The sequence below is a fragment of the Mobula hypostoma genome, chromosome 18, assembly GCF_963921235.1.
Source record: "Mobula hypostoma chromosome 18, sMobHyp1.1, whole genome shotgun sequence".
Lineage (NCBI taxonomy): Eukaryota > Metazoa > Chordata > Chondrichthyes > Myliobatiformes > Myliobatidae > Mobula > Mobula hypostoma.
In genome coordinates this window covers 45892467-45920086 of record NC_086114.1, presented here as the reverse complement: position 1 = coordinate 45920086, position 27620 = coordinate 45892467, and the positions used below count along the sequence as shown (strand labels likewise).

The 27620-nt window shown below is 42.7% G+C and overlaps 1 protein-coding gene across 1 annotated transcript in view; it reads right to left on the bottom strand.

Annotated features, from left to right (window-relative positions):
- Positions 1-22797: 22797 nt before the first annotated feature.
- The window catches only part of rec114 (REC114 meiotic recombination protein), a 51473-nt gene continuing 46650 nt past the window's right edge, over positions 22798-27620 (bottom strand). Inside the window, exon 6 of the mRNA XM_063070215.1 lies at positions 22798-23181. Coding sequence (XP_062926285.1) covers positions 23017-23181 — 165 coding nt within the window. The 3' untranslated portion in view covers positions 22798-23016. The remainder of the gene's footprint in view (positions 23182-27620) is intronic.

The following is a 27620-nucleotide window of genomic DNA, read 5'->3' as shown; positions in this document are numbered from 1 at the left end:
CATGTGTTCCTCAATCCACGTTGCTCAGATAATGACACTGAGAACCTCAAGCTCATGGGAAGTCTAAGACAGCTCAGTGTAAATGGTTGGAGTGTAACACCTATCAGTCTGCACTCACTACACCCCTACCCCATCTCAGGCATCTCCACCTCACCTATGGCAAAGAAACCAATCACATTACACCTACAAACCAAAGAACCTGAGTGGAAGTGTCACAAACACAAGAAAATCTGCAGATGCTGAAAATCCAAAACAACACACACAAAATGCTGGAGGAACTCAGTAGATCAAGCAGCATCTATAGAAAAGAGTAAACAGGCTACATTTCAGGCCAAATCCCTTCATCAAGACTCAATGGCCTGCTGAGTTCCTCCAGCATTTTGTGTGTTGCCTGAGTGAAAGTGTATTATCTACAATCCTAAGGGACTGGCTACAAAAGCTGACTAGATTTAATTGCACATATGTTACCCTATTTTCTCCTTCTGAAAATGTAGGAAGATCAACTACTCCTCTCCAAAGCCCCCCAGCATTCTTCATTACCCCCATGCACTGCCACCTTATGCATACACTCCACACCTCATACCAACTCTGATACAGTCACTGACCACTGTGTTTTCAATTACCACCTGCTATCTAGAAAAGTTTCTCTTCCAACAGTCACTTTGTCACTTCATCATTTCCTGTCTGTCACCTTAAGTTCAGATAATGTGTCTTGTATGCTGATATGACGCCTTGCCTATCACTGCGGGGGATTTCAACCCAGGCCAGCTTGGAGGAGTCTCTGAACAACCACCACCAACATATTACCTGTCGAACCAGAGGAGCCAACACACTGGACTACTGCTACACCACCATCAAGAGCACTTACTGTGCCATCCCATGCTCACACTTTTGAAAGTGCGAGCATTTGGCTGTACATCTACTCCCAGTGTATAGGCAGAGACTAAACACCACAGCATCAGTAATGAGGACCAAGAAGGGAGGGTCAAAGGAGCTGCAGGAGCGCTTACAGGACTGCTTTGAGTCAGTGGACTAGACAATATTCAGGGATTCATCCTCAAGTCTGAATGAACTATGGCACAGTTGTCACCAACTTCTTCAAAGCCTGTACGGATGAGTGTGTGCCTTCGCTTTCGCGAACATACCTGACATACCCAAACCAAAGGATGTGGATGAACCAAAAGCTGTGGGGACTTGTAGTGCGCTGTGGGCTGAACCTGTGGCATTCCTAACTGGTGATCCAGAAATATACAAGAATTCCAGGTACAGAAGGCTACTTTAAGGGCAAAAAAAAATCAATTCCAATTGAGGTCAGAGACAGAATCATAAGCACGTCAGCTCTGGCAGGGTTTGTAGGCCATTACTTCCTACAAGGCAAAATCCAACATGGTGAATGCTTCACTCCAAGAGGAACTCAATGCTTTTTATACATGCAACACACAAAAATTGCTGGTGAATGCAGCAGGCCAGGTAGCATCTATAGGAAGAGGTACAGTCCATGTTTCGGGCCGAGACCAATAGAGCATCTCTTCCTATAGATGCTGCCTGGCCTGCTGCGTTTACCAGCAATTTTCATGTGTGTTGCTTGAAATTCCAGCGTCTGCAGATTTCCTCGTGCTTGCTTTTTATACATGCTTTTAAGGGAGCGTAAAACTACACCTGTGCGAATTCCTGCAGTACCTGGTGATCCTGTAGTCTCTGCCTTGGTGTCATGAGCTCTGCGGCTTGCCAAAGAGCGTTAGGATTTTAGGTTTCTCGAGCACCCACATTTACTAATTGTTATCTTAACCAGAGTTGTTAAGCCCTTCTGCTTTCGGTTTAATTTTGTCAAGTTAATTGTGACTGGCACGGGTTTTCCACATTCTATGATTATTTGAAGTGGACTCTGGCTTAGTGCTTCACGGAGTCCTTGTGTTTAGAATGATTTGTCTCACAGAGTCACTTGGTCATACCACCAATACTCTGTTAGTATTCCTATGTATAGCCTTTTGTTTCCTTCGCTACATGGGAGTCTGCCATTCCTCCACACCTGAGTTCACTCGTTGCCAGCACGCACCACGACGCTCGGAGGCTGAAGTTAGAATATCTTCCAAAAGAGTGAATCCTTGCAAGGCATCAGACCCTGATGGAGTACCTGGTGGGGCTCTGAAAACCTGTGTCAGCCAACTGGCAGGAGTGTTCGAGGACACCTTCAATCTCTCACTGCTGCAGTCAGAAGTTCCCAGTCCTGATGAAGGGTCTCAGCCCGTAACATCAGCTATACTCTCTTCCATAGAGGCTGCCTGACCTGCTGAGTTCCTCCAGCATTGTGTATATGTGTGTGTTGCTTGGATTTCCAGCATTGCAGATTTTCTCTTGTTTGTCACAGAAATTCCCAAGTCCATTTGGAACCTCAGTTTTTTTGTATTTTCTCTCCATTGAGAAAATAGTCAATTCTTTTATTTTACCAAAGTACATGTCCATACATTTCTCAACACTGAATTCCATCTGCCACTTCTTTGCCCATTCTCCTAATCTGCTAAATTCTTCAGTAGCCTCTATTTCCATAAAACTACCTGCCTTTCCATCTATCTTCATATCATTTGCAAACTTTGCAATAAAACCATCAATTCCATCATCCAAATCATTGACATATAACGTAAAAAGAATCGGTCCCAACACAGACCCCTGTGGAACACTATGAGTCACTGTTAGCAAACCAGAAAAGGCTCCCATTATTCCCACTCTTTGCCTCCTGCCAATTAGCTACTGCTTATCCATGCTAGGCTCTTTCTTGTAATACCATGGGCTCGTAGCTTGTTAAGCAGCCTCATGCGTGGCACCTTGTCAAAGGCCTTCTGAAAATCCAAGTACACAACATCAATCAATTCTCCTCTATCTATCCTGCTTGTTATTTTTTCAAACTATTCCAACAGATTTTTCAGGCAAGGTTTTCCTTTGAGGAAACCATGATGACTATGACCTACTTTATCATATGCCTATAAGTACCCTAATTCATCATCCTTAATAATCGACTCCAACATCTTTCCAAACACTAACTGGCCTATAATTTCCTTTCTTCTGCCTCCCTCACTTCTTAATGTATGGGGTGACATTTGCAATTTTCCAGTCTTCTGGAACCATTTCAGAAGCTACTGATTCTTGAAAGATCATTAGTAATGCCTCCACAAGCTCTTCAGCCAACTCTTTCAGAACCCTGGAATGTACACCATTTGGTCCAGGTAACTTAAATACCTTTAGACCTTTCAGTTTCCCAAGAATCTTCCCTCTAGCAATAGTAACTTCCTACATTTCATGACCCATGGAACTTCTACCACACTGCTAGTATCTTCCACAGGGAAGAATGATGCAAAAGCACTTATTTATTTTGACTGCCATTTCCTTGCCCCCTATTACTACCTCTCCGGCATCGTTTTCCAGCGATCTGATATCTCCACTCTCGCCTCTCTTTTCAACTTTATGTATCTGAATAAACTTTTCATATCCTTTTTAATATTATTCACTAGCTGACTTTTGTTTTCTATCTGTACCTTCTTAATGACTTTTTAGTTGTCTTTTGTTGGTTTTTAAAAGCTTCCCAATCTTCTAAATTCCCACAAATTTTTGCTCTATTCCCACACATTTTTGCTCTCTCTTTGGCTTTTATGTCAGCTTTGACTCCTCCTGGTAGCCATGGTTGTGTTATCTCTCCTTTAGGATACTTCTTTCTCTTTGGGATATATATAACCCTGTGCGTTCTGAATTGCTTCCAGAAATTCCAGGCATTGCTGCTCTGCCGTCACCCCTGCCAGTGTTCTTTTACAATCAATTCTGGCCAACTCTTCTCTTATGCCTTTTTAATTCCCTTTGCTCCACTGTGATACAGAATACATCTGACTTTAGCTTCTCCTTCTCAAATTTCAGGGTGAACTCGATCATATTATGATCACTTTCCCCTAAGGGTTCAAAGGTTCAATTTAATGTCAGAGAAATGTATACAATATACATCCTGAAATGCTTTTTCTTCGCAAAACATCCACGAAAACAGAGAAGTGCCTCAAAGAATGAACGACAGTTAAACGTGAGAACCCCGAAGATCCCCCCCCCAGCTCCCTCTCCCGCACGTAAGTGGTCGTGAGCAACAATCCCTCCTCCCGCCCCCCCCCCACCGGCAAAACAAAACATGTACCGAGCACAAGCGTGAGCTAAACCATAGCAAAGACAAAGACCTTGCAGTTACCCCAAAGACAATTGCAATTCATCTGGCATTCAGCAACCCACAGGTTCTCTCTCTCTTCCTAATAAGAGAGAGGGAGGTGTCTGACATTTTTACAGCGAGCGGGAGAGATAACAACAACCCGCTGGTTTACGATGTTAAAAAGTCCTTTTCGTTGTTTTTTACGAGCTCTGTGCCCGAAGATCGTAAAGATTTCGGGTCTTTGGGCCCACAGCGAAAGATTTTCTGGCCTCCCCAACGACACACAAGTCTCCTGCCGTGACACCAACCCTCGATGCACCCGCCTCCAGAGCCCCAAGATCTTGGGCTTCCAAACAGTAGGCCGCCTCTCAGGCCTACCCTTTGGCATGCTGAACAACGGCCAGTCCTGAAACATCAAGAACAGGTCCCATTCCTGCAAAGAACCGAAGTCAGCGTGTAATTCAAACACGAGGAAATCTGCAGATGCTGGAAATTCAAGCAACACACACAAAATGCTGGTGGAATGCAGAAGGCCAGGCAGCATCTATAGGAAGAAGTACTGACAAAGGGTCTCGGCCCAAAAAGTCGACTGTACTTCTTCCTATGATGCTGCCTGGCCTGCTGCGTTCCACCAGCATCTTGTGTGTATCAGCATGTAACTCCAGGTCAGGGTCTTCAAAAGAATGCTGAAAGGAAAAAATAAAGATATTAAAGATGGAAATAGAGCTATTTCTGAAGATGCAAGCAGAGGAGTCGCCGTTTAACTCTGCCTCCATTCTCCATTCTTTTACCTTAAGCTCTTTAATCAATTTTGGTTTATTGCACAACACCCAATCCAGAATAGCGGATTCCCTAGTGGACTCAACCACAAGCTGCTCTAAAAAAGCCACCTCGTAGGCACTCTAGCAATTCCCCCTCTTGTAATCCAGCACTAATCTGCTTTTCCCAATCTACCCGCATATTGAAATCCCCTATAACTATTGTAATTGCCTTTTAAACATGCATTTTCTATCTTCCATTGCAATTAGTAGACCACATCCTTACTACTGTTTGGGGATCTGTATACAACTCCCACCCTTGCACTTCTTCAGCTCTATCCACAATGATTCAACACCTTCTAACCCCATGTTACCTCTAATGATTTGATTTTATTTTCTACCAACAGAGCAGTGCCACCCCTCTGCCTTACTGCCCGTCTTTTTGATACAATGTGAATCGCTGGATATTCAGCTCCCAGCCATGATTCGGTGATGCCTACAACATCATACATGCCAATCTGTAATGAATTTATTTACCTTATTCCATATACTGCGAACATTCAAATATGACACCTTTAGTCCTGTATTCACCCTTTTCAATTTTGTTCACCTTTTACATTGCAGTTCATCCTGTTGACTGCTGTTTTGCCCTATCAACAGCTTCTCCTCACTAAACATTGCCCCTGTTTGTAAACCAGCTACACCATCTTCTGCTCTATCACTCCAGTTCCCATCCCCAGCTAAATTAGTTTAAGCCCTCCCAAACAACTCTAGTCAACCTGCCCACAAGGATATTGGACCCCTTCCTGTCCAGGTGCAACCTGTCCCTTTTGTATTGGTCGTACCTTCCCCGGAAGAGATCCTCATGATCCATAACTCTGAACGCCTGGCCCATGCACCAGTTCCTCAGCCATGCATTCACCTGCCAAATCATTCTATTCCTACCCTTACTGGCACATGGCACAGGCAACAATCTAGAGATTACTACCCTGGGGGTCCTGTTTCTCAGCTTTCTACCGAGCTCCTCTCTTCAGGAACTCCTCACCTTTGTCTAACTATGTCACTGGTGAAAATATGTACCAAAACTTCTGGATGCTTACTTTCACCCTTGAGAATGCAATGGACCTAATCCAAGACATCCTTGATCCTCTCACCAGGGAGGTAAAGTACCACCTGGTGGCACCAGGGAGGAAACATACCATTCGCAGTCTACTGGAAGAACTCGGGAGATCAAGCAGCACCTGAGGAGGGATCAGGACTGATTAGCCGAGCCAACTCTCACTAAGAGAGCTAGCCAAGCATGTAAATGCAGCAAATCCCTGCTTAAACCTGCATTGAAAACCCCAGACCCCATATCTGTGTTCAATTTATAAAACCTGGTCCCTCACCTCTTGCACTTGAGCAAGCTTGCTCGCCAAGGACAAGCCAATGCCTGTCCAGCCAAAATCCAAACCTAGCTCATGAACTTCTAGAGAGATACAGGACACTGTTCTGCCGGAATCTGCTGGAGGAACTCAGCAGGTCAAGCACCATCTGTAGAGAGAAAGGAAATCTCAATGTTTCAGGGTTGATTATCTGATTCAGCCTTCACCATGAGTGCCCAGCAAGTACAGTGGAGAGGGTATGGATCATGAGGATCTCTTCCGGGAAAGGTATACTGGTTGTATCAAGGCCTGGTATAGAAACAGCAATACCCAAGGACAGAAATGCCTCCAAAAAGTGGTGGATACATCCCAGTCCATCACAGCTAAAACCCTCTGCACCATGACCCCATCTATAAGGAGCATTGCCACAAGAAAGCGGTATCCACCATCAGGATCCGCAACATTCTGGCCGTGCTCTCTCTTCTCGCTGCAGCCACTGGGAAGGAGGTACAAGAGCTTTGGGTATCACACCAGCTGGTTCATGAACAGTTACTACCCTTCAACAATCAGGCTCCTGAACCAGTGTGGGTAACTTCATTCACCTCAACACTGATCACTGAACACAACTTATGGACTCATTTTCAAGGACTACAACTCATGTTCTCAGTATTATATATTTATATTTATTTTGGATTTGCACTTTGTTGTCTCTTGCATCGTGGATGCTCGTCAGTCATTGTGTGCAGTTTTTCACTAATTCTACCGTACGTCTTTGTTCTACTGTGAATGCCTGCAAAAAATGAATCTCAGGGTAGTATATGGTGACACATATATACTTTGAAAATAAATTTCCTTTAAACTTTGACATGCAGAAAATCTGCATTAATGGGCCCAGACCCTATGTTTCTGTTTAACTTCTCTAACTTGGTCCATATTTCTTGCACTTGCGAACACTTGTTTGTTAAAGACTGGAAAATGTCCATCCAGGACAATTTGATTCAACTGCAAAGATCTATTTTATTTTACCCAGCTGCATCTGAATGAGCTGAACTGGATTTACCCAATCCCAGTTTCCATAAGTAGGGCAGCAGGATTCTAAATCACACACTAATGTTTTTGCTGCAATATGGGATCATATTTACCATGTTGGTTGGGAGATAAGTAGTCTAACACTGAAGTAACATTGCAATGATTTGCTGAAAGAAAATACAGCAATGTAAAATGCTACAAGAAATGTCACTACAGTAATTTTTGGTTCACTAGCATTACTGTGCAGTTAGTATATCATTTTTCCTGTGACCTAGGGCAGCATGGTTATGTAGCAGTTAGCATAATGCTAATCCAGCACCTGTAACCTAGATTCAATTCTGCCACTGTCTTTAAGCAGATTGTACATTTTCACCATTACCCCATGGATCTCCTCCAGGGGCTCCAGTTTCCTCCCACATCCCAAAGACGTATTCAGGTTAGTAGATTAATACATCAGATGGGTGTAATTGTGCAGTGTGGGCTCATTGGGCTGGAAAGGCCTGAATCTTTAAATTAAAAAAAAGATTATAGTATGAAGCCAGCATCAAAGATGGTATCAGAACCCTAGTTAGAAATGACAGCTTACAGCACCTTTCAAAACCTCAGTACACATAACAGCATTACAACAACTGAGTAGTTATTTAGAACTGTATATATATTCAAGATGGCGGCGCAATGCATTGATATCGTATTTGTTAAATAGGGGCCGTGCACAATCCTGATTTGATGGAGACGGATGTGAGAAGCACGGTGGAACATCTGGAGAAACTTCTGAAATGCCTGCTTCGCTGCCGCTGTGCGATCGAGAATCTCCGGAGGGGAAGGCCCCAAATCCTTGGCTTTGCCTATTGCCTGTTGCCAGGACTGGGGTCGAAGCGCTCAGCAGATATGGTGCTTGGTGTCGGAGAGCTGGTTGGAGGCTCGAAGTTTTCGGATGGATTCGGAGTCGGACTGTGGTCGGGTGCTTCCAGGATGCTGCATCGGCAAGTTTGCGGCGCTGGAAGCTCATGGCAGGAAAAGTTTTCTTCCTTCAACCGTCTGCGTGAGATGATGGGACTTTTGAGAGACTTTGAGACTTTTTTTTACCGTGCCCATTGTCTGTTCTTCCATCAAATTACTGTATTGCTTGCACTGTTGTAACTATATGTTATAATTATGTGTTTTTTGTCAGTTTATTTAGTCTTGGTTTGTCTTGTGTTTCTGTGATATCATTCTGGAGGAACGAATTGTATCATTCCGTAATGCCCGCATTACTAAGTGCGTGTCCTCAATCTAATCTAATTCATCTTTTAAGACATGCAACTTGTCATAAACCCTGTAAGCAGCACTAACAATAACAATACAAGTCAGTGTCAGTAACTTACAAATACATGTTGGAAAGAATTTCAAGAGAAATGTCACTTTCTTTTACTTCCCTGTAAAGGATGAGCAGGAAGTTATCAACTCTGACGGTGCAGCTGTTTGTGCTCAGGTTTCCAGAATGGGATTAGGAGCTACAGCCATCTGACTCAGGGGAGACCAGTGGTGCAGCTGGTAGAACTATTGCCTCAACTCTCCAGTGATCCAATTTCAGATTCACATCCTTTTATTTATCGCATGTACACTGAAATATACAGAGATATGTGTCATTTGTGTTAATAACCACCATGACCTATGGATGTGCTGGGCACAGTCCACAATTGTCAATGGTGCCAACATAGCATGCCAACCATGTTCAGCAGAACAACACAAAGAGCAGCAACAAGACAACAGCAAAACAAGCTCCTTTCCTCGCTCCCACCTACCCACTCATACACACCAGCAGCCCTCCAACCTCAGTACAGGCAGTCTCTGGGTTTTCAGTAAACTCACAGACATCAAGCCTCCAACTTCTCAATCAACTTGCAGACTCATAAACCAAGTGCTTCCACTATTATGCCTTGCTTTCTGGATTTCCAGTCAAACTTTTGGGCTTCAGTCTTTGGTGCTGACCCCAGGACTTGCTGATGACACCAAACTCCAGACTTTAAACTCTAGAATCTCTGGTACTGTTACGTGAAGTTTGCACATTGTTCCTTTGACTGTGGTGTCTTCCCACCAATGCTCCAGTTGCTAAATTTTGGTAGGTTAAATATCCACTATAAATCAGAATCAGGTTTATTATCAATGCCATATGTCATGAAATTTGTTGTTTTGTGGCAGCAGTATAGAGCAAAACATAAAAATTACTATGGGATACAATAAAACTAATGAACTAACTAAATACCCAGTGCCTAGCTGTATGGGTCCTAATGTCATTCCCCTGGACATCAGCAGCCTGGAGAGGGGAGACTTACAGCATGGGCAACTGCTGGTCTTCCATACAACCTTGACCAGGCCTGCACCCTGGAAACCTTCCAAGGCGCAAATCCATGGTCTCACGAGACTAACGGATGCCTATATATATAAATAAATAAATAGATAGATACATAGATAAATAAATCGATCGATCGTGAAAATGGGGAATAGGGGAGGTAGTCTTCATGGACCATTTAGAAATCTGATGGCAGAGGAGAAGAAGCAGTCCTACAATGTTGAGTGTGGGCCTTCAGGCTCCTGTATTTCCTCCATGATGGTAGTAATGAGAAGAGGGCACATCCAAGGTGGCGAGGGTCCTTAATGATGGATGCCACTTTCTTGAGGCATCTATTTTTCAAGGTGTCCACAACAGTAGGAAAGCTTGTGCCCATGATGGAAATGGCTGAGTCTACAACCTTCTGCAGCCTCTTACAATACTGTACATTGGGCCTCTGGCATGCAGTCTTAGTGATTGCATCAATGTGTTGGGCCCAGGATAGATCACCTGAGATGTTGACACCCAGGAATCTGAAACAGCTCAACTTTCCACTGCAGACAATGTGTTCTCCTGACTTTCCTTTCCTGAAATCCACAATCAGTTCCTTGTTCTTGCTGACACTGACTCTAAGGTTGTTGTTGTGACATCACTTGACTAGGCAATCTATCTTGCTTCTGTACTTTTTAATTTTTTTTATCAAGCTACAGCACAGAGTAGCCCTTCTGGCCCCTCGAGCTACACTGCCCAACAATTCGCAAATTTAATCCCAGACTAATACATGGAATAATTTACAATGACCAATTAACCCACCAACCGGTACATCTTTGGACCGTGGGAGGAAACCGGAACACCTGGAGGAAACCCACAGGGTAACGGGGAGAACGTACAAACTCCTTAGAGGCAGTGGCAGGGATTGAATTCGGGTTGCCTGTACTGCAAAGTGTCATACCCATCACTTCGCTATGGTGCTGCCCTTAAGGGTGTAGGTAAGTGGTAGAGTCTGGGCGCAAGTTGATGTTAACATGGCAAGAATAAAATGGATAAAGGGTAGGATTAAGGTAAAATTGTCACAGTAGCATTACAAGAGCACAGATATAAATATTAGAAGATAGGTAGAAAGAATAAAAAGTAAGTTATCACAAACAGTCTAACAGGAGGGGGTCATCACTTCTCCGACTACAGGTTGACTCATTATAGATCCTAATGGCCAAGGGGAAGAATGACCTCATATATCGCTCTTTGGAGCAGGGCAGTTGTCTTAGTCTATTACTAAAAGTGCTCCTCTGTTCAGCCAAGGTGGCATACAGAGGGTGAGAAACATTATCCAGAATTACCAGGATTTTCCATGGGGTTCTTTGTTCTACCACAGCCTCCAGGGTCCAGTTTGACTCCTATAACAGAGCCAGGCTTTCTAATCAGTTTATTGAGCCCACTGGCATCACCTGTGTTGATGCCATTGCCCCAGCACACCACCGCATAGAAGGTTGTACTGGCGACAATAGACTGGTAGAACATGTAAAAGAGAGGCTGGCATACTCCAAAGGACCTCAGCATCCACAGGAAGTAGAGACGACTCTAGCCCTTGTGTACACAGTCTGTGTTAGTGCTCCACTCAAGTCTGACATCCAGGTGCACCCCCAGGTACTTGTAGGTCTTCAGCACATCCACGTCCCCACCATCAATAGTAACAGAGAGCAGTGCAGGCTTAGTCTTCCTAAAGTCTATCACCATCTCCTTGGTCTTACTAATGTTGATCTCCAGATGCTTAGCTGACCCATTTGACAAAGTCCTCTACCGGGGCCCTGTATTCATCCTCCTGTCCTCCTAGAAGGCTCTGTTTAAATCATGGATTTCCCTATCACCGTAAGTCTGAGGTAAGAGTATAACCATGAGTCATGACTGACATAAAGGTAACATTGTTTTCTAAGCCCGCCTTTGGTGGAATTTCTGGATCAAGGACAAACCAAACAATGAACAAGAGCTTTGGGCAATGAATGAAGCGAAAGCTATTTGACAACCTAAGTGGTTTTGTATTGATCAGTTCGAAAGAAACATAGCTTTCAATTCCACATTGATTTAACTTCCTCATTCCTCTGCCCATCTAGCAAAACTGGTTTTCTTGCTTTTATTGAAAGGAGTATGTTTTACTGTTGATAAACTGAAAAAAGTATTTCCTTTTCAGCTAACATCTATGACTGTTCTGATGTTAGGCTCAGCTATGCACAACACTGCCTCCCAGTGCTTAATTCTAAGACTTTCATCATTAACAATTTTAAAAGGATATCGTCTTTTGTTAATGCCTATTTAATTATTTTTGCTCTCTTTCTTCTTAGATCTATAATATATACTCAGGAGCATAAAGAAGTTGCAGAGTATTGGACTCAACCTAATACATCATTGTCACATTCCTCTTCACCATTGATAGTATTGACATGAGTCACCTCCTCAAAAAGGCAACATCTATCATCAAAGATCATCAAACAAGGACAAATGGGTTGGTTTCAGCACCGCATCTTTAACAATTGACTCCAACATCTTCCCACTAAGGACAGACTAACTGGACTATATTTCATTTTCTTCTTCCTCTCTCCCTTCTTGAAGAGTGGAGTGATATCTGCAATTTTCCAGTCCTCCAAAACTATGCCAGAATCTGTTGATTCTTGAAAGATCATTAATAATGCCTCCATAATCTCTTCAGCTACCTCTTTCAGAACCCTGGGGTGTAGAGAATCTGGTCCAGGTGCTTTATCTATCCTCAGACCTTTCAGTTTCCCAAGCACCTTCAGATCAGAGAGCTAAATCAGAGGCATTGAAGTCTGGAAATCAAGAATGCTACAAGAGGTGCAGGTAGGATCTCCAGAAAGCCATCACTCGGGCTAAGTGGAGATTCCAGATTAGACTGAAATCAAAGAGGGATGCTCGACAGCTGTGGCAAGGTTTGAATGCCATAAGATCCTACAAAGTTAAATCTTGCAACATAGGGGACAGCAGAGCTTGGCTTCCAGATAACCTCAATGCTATCTATGCTTGCCTTGACCACTACAACAGGGAAGAACCATTGCACACCCCGATGTCTCCCAATGATCCAAGAAAACTGTGGTAAACTGTCTGAATAACTATCACCCAGTGGGACGTATATCTACAATGAAGTATTTTGAGAGGCTGGTGTTGAAGCATATCAGCTCCTGTCTGAATGGTGACTTGGATCTGCTCCATTTTGCCTCCAAAGCGATAGGTTTACAGCAGGTGCTATCTTGTTGGCTGTTCACACAACACTGGAACATTTGGACAGCAAAGTTGCATACATCAGGGCGCTCTTTATCCATTACAGATCAGCATTTAACACCATCATATTCTCAAAATGAATCAGTAAACTCCAAGACCTTGACCTCAATACACCTTTGTGCAAATGGATCCCAGATTTCCTCACTCGTAGACCCCAGTCAGTTCAGATTGACAAAAACATCCCTCCACAATCTCCATCAGCACACGAGCACCGCAGGGATGTGTACTTAGTCCCCTGATCTACTCACTTTACACCTATTACTGTGTGGCTAAGTTCAGCTCCAACACCATAAACAAGTTTGCAGATGATACCACTTTTATGGGCTGTATCAAAGGGGATGATAAATCAGCATACAGGAGGGAGACTGAAAATTTGGCTGAGTGGTGTAATATCAACAACCTCTCGTTCAATGTCAGTAAGACCAAGGAACCAACTGTAACTTCAGGGACGGAAACCAGAGGTCCATGAGCCAGTAATCATCAGAAGATCAGAGGTGGAGAGGGTCAGTAACTTTAAATTCCTGGGTGTCACCATCTTACAGGACCTATACTGCACCCATCATATAAATATTATTGTGAAGAAAGCACAACAGTGCCTCGACTTCATCAGGAGTCTGTGGAGGTTTGGCGTGTCATTGAAATCCTTGGTAAACGTCTATAGATGTGTGGTGGAAAGTATGCTGACTGGCTATATTACAGCCTGATGTGGGAACACCAATACCTTTGAGCAGAAAATCCTACAAAAAAAAAGCTAGTATATTTGGCTTGGTACATCACTGGTGAAATCCTCCCAATCACTGAGCACATCTACATGAAACGTTGTTTCATGAAAAGCAGCATCCATCATCAAAGATCCTCACTGCCCAGACAATGTTCTTTTCTGCGATCAGATAGAAAGTGCATGCGTTTCAGGACTCGCACAACCAGGTTCAAGAACAGTTACTAACCCTCAACCATCAGGCTCTTGAACAAAAGGGGATACAGTAAATCATTTAAGGACTCTGTTGCATTGTTTTTTTTTACTAGTTATTTATTGATATTTATTTCCATCGGCATTTGCACAGTTTCTTTACAGTTTATAGCAAGGGTCCCCAACCTTTTTTGCACTGCGGACCGGTTTCATATTGACAATATTCTTGCGGACCGGCCGACCAGAGGGGGGGGGGGGGCGGGGGGAGGGTCGTGGACGGTAGGGTTGCCAACGGATAAGAGTAGCAGTCAAATACGTTGGGTTTACCCAGAGAAAGACTACAATGACCATGAAGCCTTGCGCGGACACAAGTGCGCATGCGTCACTTGCACATTCGTGTAAGCGCCGATTTTTTTCTACAAATCGCTTTTGCCGATTCTGTTCGGGTGGGGGGGGGGTGGTGTTAATCACGACCGGAATATAGGTGATAAGTGGCTAATACACTCAATTTCTAAAAGGGATAATCTAACGAATTTAATATTAAACACACAGCGCATATTTTCCTCGCATGAATATAGCGATGTCAATTATCAGGGGAGGACAGGGGAGCTTGAAGTGTTGAACGAACTTCCAGTAGAAGTGGTAGAGGCAGGTTCGATATTATCATTTAAAGAAAAATTGGATAGGTATATGGACAGGAAAGGAATGGAGGGTTATGGGCTGAGTGCAGGTCGGTGGGACTTGGTGAGTGTAGCGTTCGGCATGGACTAGAAGGGCAGAGATCACCTGTCTCCACGCTGTAATTGTTATATGGTGATATGGTTATATAAGTCAATAGCATCATAACATTTTAAGTAACGTTTAGATATTAAACACACAACACGTATTTTCCCCGTATGAACACATAAAATCATTGCAACACACCAATATCACTGAATCGGTGGGAGCCCTGGGCTTGTTTCTCTGCAACAAGACTGTCCTATCGAGGGGTGATGGGAGACAGCAATACTCGAAGGAGGTTCCTTATGTCCAGTCTATTCCGCAATTTAGTTTTCGTCGCGTTCATTGCAGAGATATGTTGGAAATGGCAGCAACGTTTTTAGTGCTTTCGTGGCTACCTCAGGATATTTAGCCTTGACTTTCATCCAGAATGCCGGCAGAATTGTTATGTCAAACATACTTTTCAGCACGCCGTCATTTGCAAGCTCGAGGGTTTGATCTCCTTCCCGCGCTGACACGGATGACGCGCGGGTAATAACCTCGCGTGCGTAATGGCTCAACAGTGCGTGACAGGGAATGAGGAAAGGTGCAGCTGACTCGTATCATTTCCTCGCGGCCCGGTAGCGCATGCTTTGGTTGGGGACCGCTGGTTTATAGTTCCTGCTGTTTACAGTTACTGTTCTATAGATTTGCTAAGTATGCTGCACAAAAAGAATCTCAGCAATATGTAGTGCAATATATGTACTCTACTCTGATAATAAATTTTACTTTTAGCCTTCTCCCTAGTAAAGGCATTCCTTCTGCCCCCTTATACTCTTGAATTTCCAGTATTCTGCTAATGTATTCCACAGTGAAGACAGATGCAAAATACTTATTCAGTTCATCTGCCATTTCCATGCCTCCCTTTACTACCTCTCCAGAATCATTTTCCACCGGTCCAATATCTACTCTCACTTCTCTTTTACTCTTTAAATATCCAAATAAACTTTTGGTATACTCTTTAACTTCATATTCTATCTTTTCCATCTTTATGAACTTTTTAGCTGTCTTCTGCTGATTTTTGAAAGTTTCCCAGTCCTCCAACATCCCACCAATATTTGCTTTATTATATGCTCTCTCTTTGTCTTTTATATTGGCTTTGACTTCCATTGTCAGCCATGGTTGCATCATCCCATCTTTAGAATACTTACTCTTTGGGATGTATCTATCCTACGCCTTCCAAATTGCTCCAAGAAATTGCAGCCATGCCGCATGGCTGCTCCATCATCATCCCTGCTAGTATTCTCTTCCAATCAACTTTGGTCTTTTCCTCTCTCATGCCTCTGCAATACCCTTTACTCCACTGTAATACTGATACATCAGACTTTTAGCTTCTCTCCCTCAAGTTTCAGGGTAAATTTGATCATATAATGATCATCCCTTAAGGGTTCCTTTATCTTAAGCTCTCTAATCAATTCCAGTTCATGACATAACACCCAATCCAGAAGAGCTGATCCCCTAATGGGCTCAAACCGCAAGCTGCTCAAAAAAGCCACCTTGTAAGTATTCTACATATTCCCCCCCTTGGGATCAAGCACGAACCTGATTTTCCTCATCCACTTGCATACTGAAATCCCCCATGACCATCATTACATTGTTCTTTTGACTTGCATTTTATACCTCCCATTGTAATTTGTAGCCCACATCTTTGCCACTGTTCAGAGGCCTGTATATAACTCCCATCAGGGTCTTCTTACCCCTGCAGTTTCTTAGCTCTACCTACAATGATGCTACATCTTCCAATTCTAAATAACCTCTTTCGAAGGATTTGGTTTTTTTTAATCAACAGAACCACCCCACCCCCTTTGTCTAGCTGCCTGTCCTTTCCATACAATGTGTATCCTTGGATGTTAAGCTCCCAGCTATACTGTAATCTTTCAGCCACAATTTAGTGATGCCCACAACATCATCCCTGCCAGTCTCTAACTGTGCTACGTTCATTTGCCTTACTCTGTATACTGAGTGCATTCAAATACAACACCTTCAGTCCTGTATTCATCATCCTTTTCAATTTTGTCCATCTTTTATTGACTACAGATCAGAATTCAATACCATCATTCCCGCCAAACTAATAAATAAGCTGCAAGACCTTGTCAATACCTCCTTGTGCAATTGGATCCTGGATTTCCACACTTGCAGTGGGATTGGCAACAACATCTCCTCCACGATCTCCATCAGCGCAGGTGCACTACAAGGCTGTGTGCTTAGCCCCTGCTCTACTTGCTTTACACCTATGACTTCATGACCCAGCTCCCGTACCATATTCAAGTCTGCTGATGACACCGCTGTTGTGGGCCAAATCAAAAGGGGTGATGAGTCAGCCTTCAGGAGGGAGATTGAAAACTTGGCTGAATGTTGTCAAAACAACCTCTCACTCAATGTCAGCAAGACCTAGGAACTGATTGTAGACTTCAGGAGGGGGAAACCAGACATCTATGAGCCAGTCCTTATTGGAAGATTACTGGGTGTTGCTATTTCTGAGGATCTGTCATGGACCCAACATGTAAATACAATTGCAAAGGAAGCATGGCAGTGCCTCTTCCTCATCCTTAGTCTGCGGAGGTTCAGCATGACATCTAAAACTTTGACAAACTTTTATAGTTGTGTAGTGGAGAGTGTATTGACTCACTGCATCACGGCTTGGTATGGAAACACCAATGCCTTTGAATGGAAAATCCTACAAAAGGTAGTGGATTTGCCCCAGTACATCACTGGTTAATCCCTCCACAGCTATATGAAACACTGCCATAGAAAGCAACATCCATTATCAGAGATCGCCACCACACTGGCCACGCTCTCTTCTCGCTGCTGCCATCAGGTAGAAGATACAAGAGCCTTGTAGCACCAGGTTCAAGAACAAATACTACCCCTCACCCATCAGGCTCTTGAACAAATGGGGATAACTACACTCACTTGGCCCATCATTGACATGTTCCCTCAAGCAATGAACTCACTTTAAGGCTTCTTTATCTCATTATTGCATGTTATCATTATTTATTGCTATTTATTTATATTTGCATTTGCACAGTTTGTTGTCTTCTGTCTCTGGTTGATCTTTCTGCATCTGTTACAGTTACTATTCTGTAGATTTGCTGTGTATACCCACAGGAAAATAAATCTCATATAATATAATTTGATAATAAAATCTACAATATTTTTGTATGTTTACATTGCAACTCATCCTGTTGACTGCAATTTGTCCTATAATCAGCCTGCCCTTGCTAGAGAATGCCTTTGTTTGTAAACTAACTGCCCTATCCCCAGCCCTAACACTCCAGTTCCCATCCCCCTGCCAAATTAGATTAAACCCTCTCAAACAGCTCTAGCAAACCTGCCTGCAAGGATATTGGTCCCCCTCAGGTTCAGGTGTAACCTATTTCTTTTGTACAGGTTGCACCTTCCCCAGAAGAGATCCCAAAGATCCAAAAACCAAATCCCCTGCCCCCTGCATCAGTTCCTTAGCTACACATTTATCTGTCAAATGCTTCTATGTTTTACTCTCACTGGTGCACAGCACCAGACAGTAATCCAGGGATAACTACCCTGCAGTCCTGATCCTCAGCTTTCTACCTAGTTCCCTGAAATCTCTCTTCAGAACCTCCTCACCTTTCTTACCCATGTCATTGGTACGAATATGTACCAAGATTCTGGCTTCTCACCCTCTTCCTTTAGAATGTCATGGACCTGATCTGAGATATATCTGACCATGGCACCATCCGGGTGTCTCTATCATCTCCACAGAATCTCATTTCTACTCCTCTGACTATGGAATCTCCTAACACTGCTACAGACCTCTTCACCTCTTCTCTTCTGAGCCTCAGCACCCAGACTCAGTGCCAGAGACTTCTTCGTTGTAGCTCCCCCAGTAGGTGGTACCCCTCAACAGTATCCACACAGGTATACTTATTATTGAAGGGAATGGCCACAGGGTTATTCTGCACTGGCTGTCCATTTTCCCTCCTTCTCCTGACAGTCACCCAGTTACCTGTATCCTGCAACCTAGGGGTGATTACCTCCCTGTAGCTCCTATCACTTCCTCAGTCTCCTGTATGAGCATAAGGTAATCAAGCTGCAGCTCCAGTTCAATAGCGTGTTCTCTGAAGAGCTGCAGCTTTGTGCACCTGGTGCAGATTTGGTTATCTGGGAAGTTGGAAGTCTCCCAGAACTCCTACATCTCACAAATAGAACACAGCACTCAGAGCCATTCTTACTGCACTAGCTATGTACTAACAGATGAGGAATGAAAGATAAAGAAAAAGGAACTTACCAGATACTTACCTCGCCCTAGCTTGATGAACCAAAGCTTCCCCACTCTAACACTATCTCACTCCAACAATAGTCACTCTGCTTGCCTGTCTTGATTTTATTCACCTTACTAATGAATCCTCTTCACTGATTGGCTGCAGTTCAAACTCCAAAAACTAACAAGAAGTGCTGCTTTTCAAATTTTCAATTGTATCCCAATGTGAAGACACCTCTTCTACTTACATTCCTGTTCATTGATTGCCTGCAGTTCAAACTCCCAAATGACTCTATGACACTGAGAACACAAGAGATTCTGCAGAAGGTGGAAATCTTGAGCATCACTTACCAAATGCTGGAGAAAATCAGTATGTCAGCAGCATCTGTGGAAAGAAATCAACATTCAACATTTTGGGCTGAGGCTCATTTCCGATTCCTGTTGAATGCATACTCATTACATCTCAGCTCAGAACATTGTTTGTATATATTTTTTTCCAATGTTGTTGTGTGACCTGGTGAGCCCCTCCCACCTTTTTTGGAAACACATGCATTTATTGTGACAGACAACTCCCAACTAAGCTAAAGCATGGTACATACAATGTGAATGAGATCAGTTTCCTTAATAGTAGTGACTCACCAACAAAGTAATAATTAATATTCATGAACCACACAATACACAGACTCCAAATGTTGTGTTGGCCCTCTAGAACATCACATCTCTGATAACCCTTTTCAATTACCCCATATCCCTGCCAATATAACTCATAACTGAAGGTCAATATTATACCAACTACCCAAATTCAATTAAATTCACAATTCTAACACATTGTTCTAAGTTTTTCCTATATCCTTGGATTTTTTATTTTACCTAAAATACATGCCTTGTTCAGATCGTAAGATTATAGGAGCAGAATTAGGCCATTTGGCTCATTGAGTCTGATCTATCATTTCATCATGGCTGATCAATTTTTCCTCTCAGCCCCAATTTCCTACCTTCCCCCCATATCCCTTCATGCCCTGACTAGTCAAGAATCTATCTTCTGCCTTAAATGTACATAAAGACTTGGGCTCCACAGCTGCCTCAGTTCCGTTCTAAAGGATGCCCCTCTCTTCTGAGGCTATGTCATCTGGTCTTAGACACTTCCACCATAGGAAACATCCTCCCCATGTCCACTCTTTCAAGTTTCATCCACTGGAAGCATTTTTATCTACCACTAATAAGGGTAAAGACAGCAGGTGCATGAAGCACCAGAACCTTTATCACAAACCAGTACATTGTGGACAGAAGCCTCTTCACCTCAAGAAGGAAACATCCATCATCAAAGATCCCCGTAATCCAGCCATACCATCTTCTTGTGCCTACCTTCGAGCAGGAGGTCCAGAAGCTTGAAGTCCGACGAAGTTCATCAACAATTACTTTCCCTCAACCACTTGGTTCATGAAATAACCTGAACAACCCTAATCACTACTTAAATTACAGCAAAACTATGACCACTTTGCACCACAATGGACTTGATTTTTTAAAATTTTAGTTGTGTTACTCCTTGCATAATTTAGATTGTTAATTTAAGTATTCCTTGTGAATGTAGTACATCTGATGCTATTTGTCAGTGATGCTGCTGCATGCTTTTCATTGCACTTATGCATTCATATCCTTGTGCATATGACATTAAACTCGACTTTGACAGATCAGTGAGTATACATGGATAGAGAAAGAGAGTTAACATTTCAAGCTGATGAATTTCCATCAGCCTTCTGACTCTCAACAGTACGGATTTACTATTTTAATTGTCCTGGTCTGCAGTTCCACTTTATCCTACACAGCATTCATTGCGCTCCTAGCGCTCAGTAAGCAGCACTCTGTTAGTAGAGAAGACTTCTATATTTTTATTAGCCCATGGGAGGAGGCAGGGTGGGCATGAGTATTCAACTGCAACATCTGCTGGGAGCTCCTTGATGCATTCCTGTTTTTATTCCCCAATCTCTCATACACAAAGAATGTATTTCCAGCAGCCATTGTTCTTCAGTAATCTATCCAGGTTCTTCTGACACTTTCCCACCCCTGTCATTGTTTTCAGATATTAATCAGCTATAAATTGGGCAGAGCATTGGCAGATGGAATTTAATCTTGTTAAATGTGAAATGATATACTTTGGGAGGTTAAATAAGGGAGTACATACATAATGAAAGGGCCATAAGGAGTATTGAGGAACCCAGTACCAGACAACAAGTCCAAAGATCTCTGAAGGTGACAGTGCAGTCAAATAGGGTGCTGAAGGCTCTATACAGGATACTAGTCTTCATTAGTTGGGCACAGAGTATAAGAGCAGAGAATTCATAATAGTTATAAAACAGTTGCAGGGTCACCTCTGGAATTTGATGAAGTTTAAATCCCTGGTATAAAAAGGATACAGTTGTTCTGGGTAGTGTGAAGAGGAGATTCTTACTGAAGTGTCGCATTTCTTTCAATTATGAATGTAGGCAACAAACCACACTAGTATTTTTGCAGTACCTGTGACTTTGTCACCAATAGAAATCACAGATATTTTCATATCACATTACAGTTGTTACAAGCATCTCAAAATACCATTTACAGCACACTTACTACTTGTTATTTAATGTTAATAAAACACAATTACTGTATCACAAATTTGCTTTAAATATTTTGATTACTGTATTTCAATATAATTGGAATCTTTTATTTTATATTTAAATACATTATTCTGAGAAGGAGTCTATCAGCTTCACCTGACGGCCAAAGGGATCCACGGCACAAATAAGATTAAGAACCCTGGTGTTAAGTATAAAAGTTGGGAAGTCATGCTACAGCCACCTAACACTTGGTTAGGCCATATTTGGATACCGGCCAGCAGTGTAGTGGCATCTGCGCTAGACTTCGAGGCGAGTGGACCCAGATTCGAATCTGGCCAGCTGCATGCATGCTTTCCATCTGTGCTGGGTTGAGCATTGAGCTAGCAACGCTGCCTCACAAGGCAAACAAAAATGCTAAAGAAATGGCGAGGTTGCTGCCTGATGCGCCACAGGGCACGGAAAGGAACAATAGACCACATTAGAGAATTACAGGAAGGATGCGGATGGTTTTGAGAGTGTGCAGGAGTGGTTTACCAGGCTGTCGCCCACATTAGAGAGTATTAGCAATAAGGAAAGGTTGGACAAACCTGGGATTGTTTTCTCTGGAAGAACTGAGTATCCCAATAGCAGTTTGTAAAATTGTAAGAGGCTTAGATAGGGCAGTCAAAGTCTTTATCCTGGGTTGGAAATGTCAAAAACTAGAAGGCACAAGCTTAAAACAAAAGTGGGAAAGTTTAAAGGAGATCTATGTGGCAAGTGTGTTCTCCCCCCCCCCCCCCCATAAAAAGGCAGATGTCTAAAACGAGTTGCCTGGGAGATGGCAGAAGCAGATAGCACCAGTTAGAGGGATTTAGACTACACAAGGACAGGCAGGGACTGGAGGGATATGGATTATGTATGAGGAGCTGGATTTCATTTAGATGTATCATCATGGCCAGCAGGGTCATCTTGGCCTAAAGGGCATGTTCATATGCTGTGCTGTTTTTAGTGCTGCTAGACTGTTTTCCCAGTTGTGTGCCCCTCTCCACTTCTGACAGAATACTATCAAAAATACATTTTAAAGAAAAAAATCAGCTTAGCTTCAGGTGTTCTCAACCTGGAGACCATGGACCCTCTGGTTAATGGTAGGGGTCCATGGCATTAAAAAAAAAGTTGGGAACTCCTGGTCTAGAATATCAATACCCAAGCAATAATCTGATGTATTACAATATGCAACTGACAAGAACCCATGACCTGCTGGTACCTATAGCTTAAAGCCGCACTAGTTTAGATATTTATCTCTCAGCTTAGGCCAATTCTTAACAGAACATTTAATATAATCCATTAATTAACATAAGACACACACTCCTTAAGAAATTTTTCACAGTTTTAATTATCTGACAAATTCATTAGAAGTGAACTAATAAAATAATTATTTAAATCTCATTTACTAATGAAAACACAATCAAGTTAATAATCTAGAATGGGAATGCCAAAATAGAGAGATCATCAATATAGCTTGAAGAACTCCAACATGAAAAGAATTAATAAAAATTAATGCAACTTCTAGCAATTCTCTTCTGCAGAACCAAGAGAAGTCAAGCCAGTCATTCTTCTATGAGCTTTTTAAGTTCCTGCTCCACTTGTTCCACAAATGCTGGGAAGCTCTGATCCATAAGGCAGAGTTTTAAGAAAGGACCCAACTCTTCAGTGTTCAATGCTGAATGCTGATAGGCCAATGGCAGATTAAAAGATTTATCTCCCAGCATAGACTGTGGGGAAACAAAGATCCAGGTTACAAATCTAATCCTATTTTAGCATATAAATACCTGAACATGAATTGTTCTCTTGAGCTTTGATGTAAAGTTTTTGTTGACATAGAACATACACAGTGCAACATGGAAACAAGCCCTTTGGTTGCAGATGCTAGACAGTGCCTGCTCTGAACAAAACAACAAATTAAATAAATTTCTTATGCCAGCCTGCCAGAATACTATATTGAGTCAATAAAATGTAAAGATAACTCAAGAAAGGATGCTGTTTAACAGAAAGGATAGCTGTTTAACTTTAAATATGTATTGACAATGAGGCTATCTAAAAATAATAATCTCATTATTTTTACTCCAGAAATGTGCAATAATAAAAAGTTTAATATCTATACATTACTAAAATACTCAGTTTATCTGTTTGTCGGTTTGTCTGTTCGTGCCCTCAAATTAGCCCAAACAGTGCATTAAAGTGGCACTTTTTTTTGACTAAATGGACTTAAAGTGCGCTAACTTACAGAATGCATACAAAGGTCAAGGTTATATTCGTATAAAGTTGCTCACTCGTCAACAAGCCCCGCTTCCCATACCAGATTCCAGCTTTCATGGAAACCGCAACGCAACACCACGCATGCACACAACCAGTCTCAGCAGCACCTCACGATGCTCACAGCAGCGACACCAACCGAAGCAAAAGGGCAGGGCAGCTCTATTCCCAGCGGTCACATTCTGCTAATCACCATCAGCATGTGCAGGATTAGGACAGATCAAACTGCGACCAATCAAGAGATAATTAAATCTCATTGTAAAGAAGTACTTCGAATCTCCCTTTGCCGCAGTCAAAGGACAGCGGTGACTTTATCACGTCCGCTTAGGACAGCACCACCCACATCATCAAGAGAAATCAGCATCCTGAAGGCTTTGGTGTTACTACTTTGTATCTTCTATCCAGCATTAAGGTAAAAAAAAAAATGGTCAGCCTAATTATGCCGTGTGGAAAGAGAACGAGGAAATTATGGTCAAGAGATTACACCAAACGTCATCGGGAAGCAGCAGCAAGGAGAGAACAAGGATCGGATGAAGCCAGGGCTGCACGACTCCAGGATCAAAGAGTCAGGACAAAAAAGATCAGAGAAGAACAGAGAGGAGGAGAGGGATGCACGTCTCCAAAATGACAGCAACAGGCACAGGAGGAGGAGAGAACAAGAATTGGATCAGGCCAGGGCCACATGACTCCAGGATCTGAGAGAAAGAACAAATGGTAGAAGAGATGAAAGATGAAAGGGCTGCATGTCTCCAGAATGACAACAACTGGCATAAGAAAAGTAGAGGTGAATAGACAAAGTAGCTGAGAAATGCACGTCTCCAGGATCAGAGACAAAGAACTGCAGAAGAAATGAAGAGACAGGGGATGAAAGTGCTGCGCGTCTCTAGAATGACAAAAAAAGACACAGGAGGAGAGAAGAAGAGACAGAGGAGAAAAGGAAAGATCGACTCGAGGACTTGCGGCAAAGAGTAATTATTGCGAGAGTTGCTGAAGGCGACAATGCCCGCTTTCAACGACAATACCTCGACAGAGACAGGGTAAGGCAAAATGCACTGCTCGCATGCCCTAACATTTCTCCTGATGTTAGTAGGATGACCAGAGTATGCCCTCACTGTCGTGCTATCCTATTCACTGGAGAAACAGCAAATTTCTACTGTATGAAGGCAAAGGTCAAGATAAGCAATTTGCAACCTCTACCCAATGAACTCCTCAATTTATACAGCAATGATGAACCTATTGCAAACGAGTTCAGGAAGAACATCAGACAATACAATTGCCTCTTCCAAACGACATCCTTTGGTTCCAAAGTCATCCTTCCAACGAGGAATGGGTGGAATCCTTCTGTGATTATTCAAGGCCAAATCCATCACTACATCGGACATTTAATGCCAGACCCCAACCAGCAAGCCCGATTCCTTCGAATTTACTTCATGGATCCCCAAGACAGTGTAGAATTGAGAATGGGGATACTACAGAATGATGGAATTCAATGTGAGATTGTTGAATTATTGGAAAATCTACTACAACAATGCATCCATACATTGCATCCCTTTGACTTGCAAAAGAACAAATTTGAGGTATGCCAGAGGCATCCATTGACATTGATCCTGACCGGAGACCAGCATTTGAACATGAGAAAAGATTTAATGCACAAATTGCCAACGAAGTCACTGTCATTATATCAAACAGCACCAAACCTGAAGCAAGATCACGGCACATCGTGTTGAAAGAACGAGGAGGTGATTTGCAAATAATTTCAGAGTCCCATCGCTCATATGACAGCTTTCAATACGTACTTTTCTTTCCATTTGGAGATGATGGCTGGCACCATCAACTCTGAATGACAAACAACAAGAAACTGACGGCAATGCGTTATTATGCGCATCGAATAATGAGCCATGAGAATGAGTTCAATAACCTTCTTAGAGGAGGATGTCTATTCCAACAATACTTGGTCGATATGGCTGCTAAGATTGAAGGCAAGAGGCTGAGCTACATCCGAATAAATCAAGCAACCTTGAGATCAACATAGAAGCCTGACTGATGCATTGAATGATGATGATGATTTCAGAAACATCAGAAGACGCATCATCCTCTCAACATTTGTCGGTGGACCGAGATACATGATGGAACGATGTCAGGACACCATGATGTATATACAGAAGTATGGTAATACTTCATTGTTCATTACAATGACATGCAATCCAAACTGGCCTGAAATCCGACAGCATCTTTTTGTTGCATCAGCAACCAAACGATCGGCCGGATTTAATTGCAAGAGTGTTTGACTTGAAGGGAAAGTTGTTTATGAAGTACCTCACTGGAACAGATGGTCTCTTTGGTAGTTGTATCGCTTGCATTGTAAGTGTGGAATACCAAAACTGGGGTCTGCCTCATTTGCACTGTCTGCTGTGGTTCGATGAAGCATCCAAGCAGAGACCACAAGATTATGATAGGTTCGTGCAAGCAGAAATACCAGACACAAATGGAGATCCAGAGCTACATGAATTGGTCTTGAAGCATGGTCCGTATTGCACCACTAAATCACCCTGTTGGCAAAATGGTACATGCAGTAAGAGGTACCCAAAGCCATTCATTGAGCATACAAGGTGTGGGGATGATTCATATCCTGCGCATAGGAGACAGTCTGTGGAAATGGGAAAATTTGAAGGTCATCAAGTAGGACAATAAAGTCAGTCGAACTATAACTTCTGAATGGGTGGTCCCCTACAATGCCCAACTATTTAGGCTGTTCAATTGTCATCTAAATATAGAAATATGCTCATCTGTCAAGTCCATCAAATACGTGATCAACTATACCATGAAGGGGAGTGATTGGGCAATTTTTGGAGTGAATAGAGAAGATGAAATCACACAGTATTTGACAGGCAGATTTATCGGGCCCTCTGAAGCTGTCGGATCGATACTTGGATTTCCAATTCACGAGAGGGAACCAGCCATTGTTCGCCTTCAAGTGCACTTTCCCCAACAGCATCCAGTATTCTTTCGAGATAATGCTGCTGTGCAACTGAATAATGATATGGCAAGAACCACTTCAACGGAATTCATGGATCTTTGCACTCGCGATCCATTTGCAAGAACCCTGTACTATGCAGATATTCCCAGATTCTACACTTGGACTAATAAGAGATGGGAAAGAAGGAGAATGGGGAAAAGAGTGGAAGAGTACTCCGGGATTTTTGAAGCAAATGTTCTGGGTCGAGTGTATACCGTTTGAGGCTGCTTCTTCATCACATAAAGGGGCCAGTATCTTTCGAATCATTGAAAACACATGGAGGTATCCACCATTCAAAGATGTCTGCAGAGAGAGACAGGATTGTTGCAAGCTGACAATCATTGGCAGCAAATTATGGAAGAAGCAGAGAGAACAAGAATGCCCAGAGCAATGAGAGATTTGTTTGTCGTCTTGCTAACAAATACCGAAATTAACAATCCACAGCAATTAAGAAACGGGTTCAAGAATGCAATGTCTGAAGATTTCTCACAAATGAAGAGGAGAACCATCAATGATCCTAACATCATGATCGATGAGAGGCATCATGGACAAGCTCTTCCGTATTTCCAAGAGAACCTTGAGAACTTGGGGAAAACACTTGAAGAATATAACTTGCCGACACCAAGAAACGGTACAATTACTCAAAGTGCTGGCAACCTGGAATTATTGTGTGAACTGCAATACAACAGAGATGAACAGCAGGAATTTGTTTCACAGAAGGAGCCCCAATTGAATAATGAGCAAAGTATATGAATATGTGTGCGACTGCTTGGAAAGAAATTTCTCTTCAATGATTTTCACTGATGCACCAGGAGCAGCGGGCAAGATATTCATCATCAACTTAATCCTTGCTAAAGTTAGGGGAGCTGGAGGTGTTGCTAT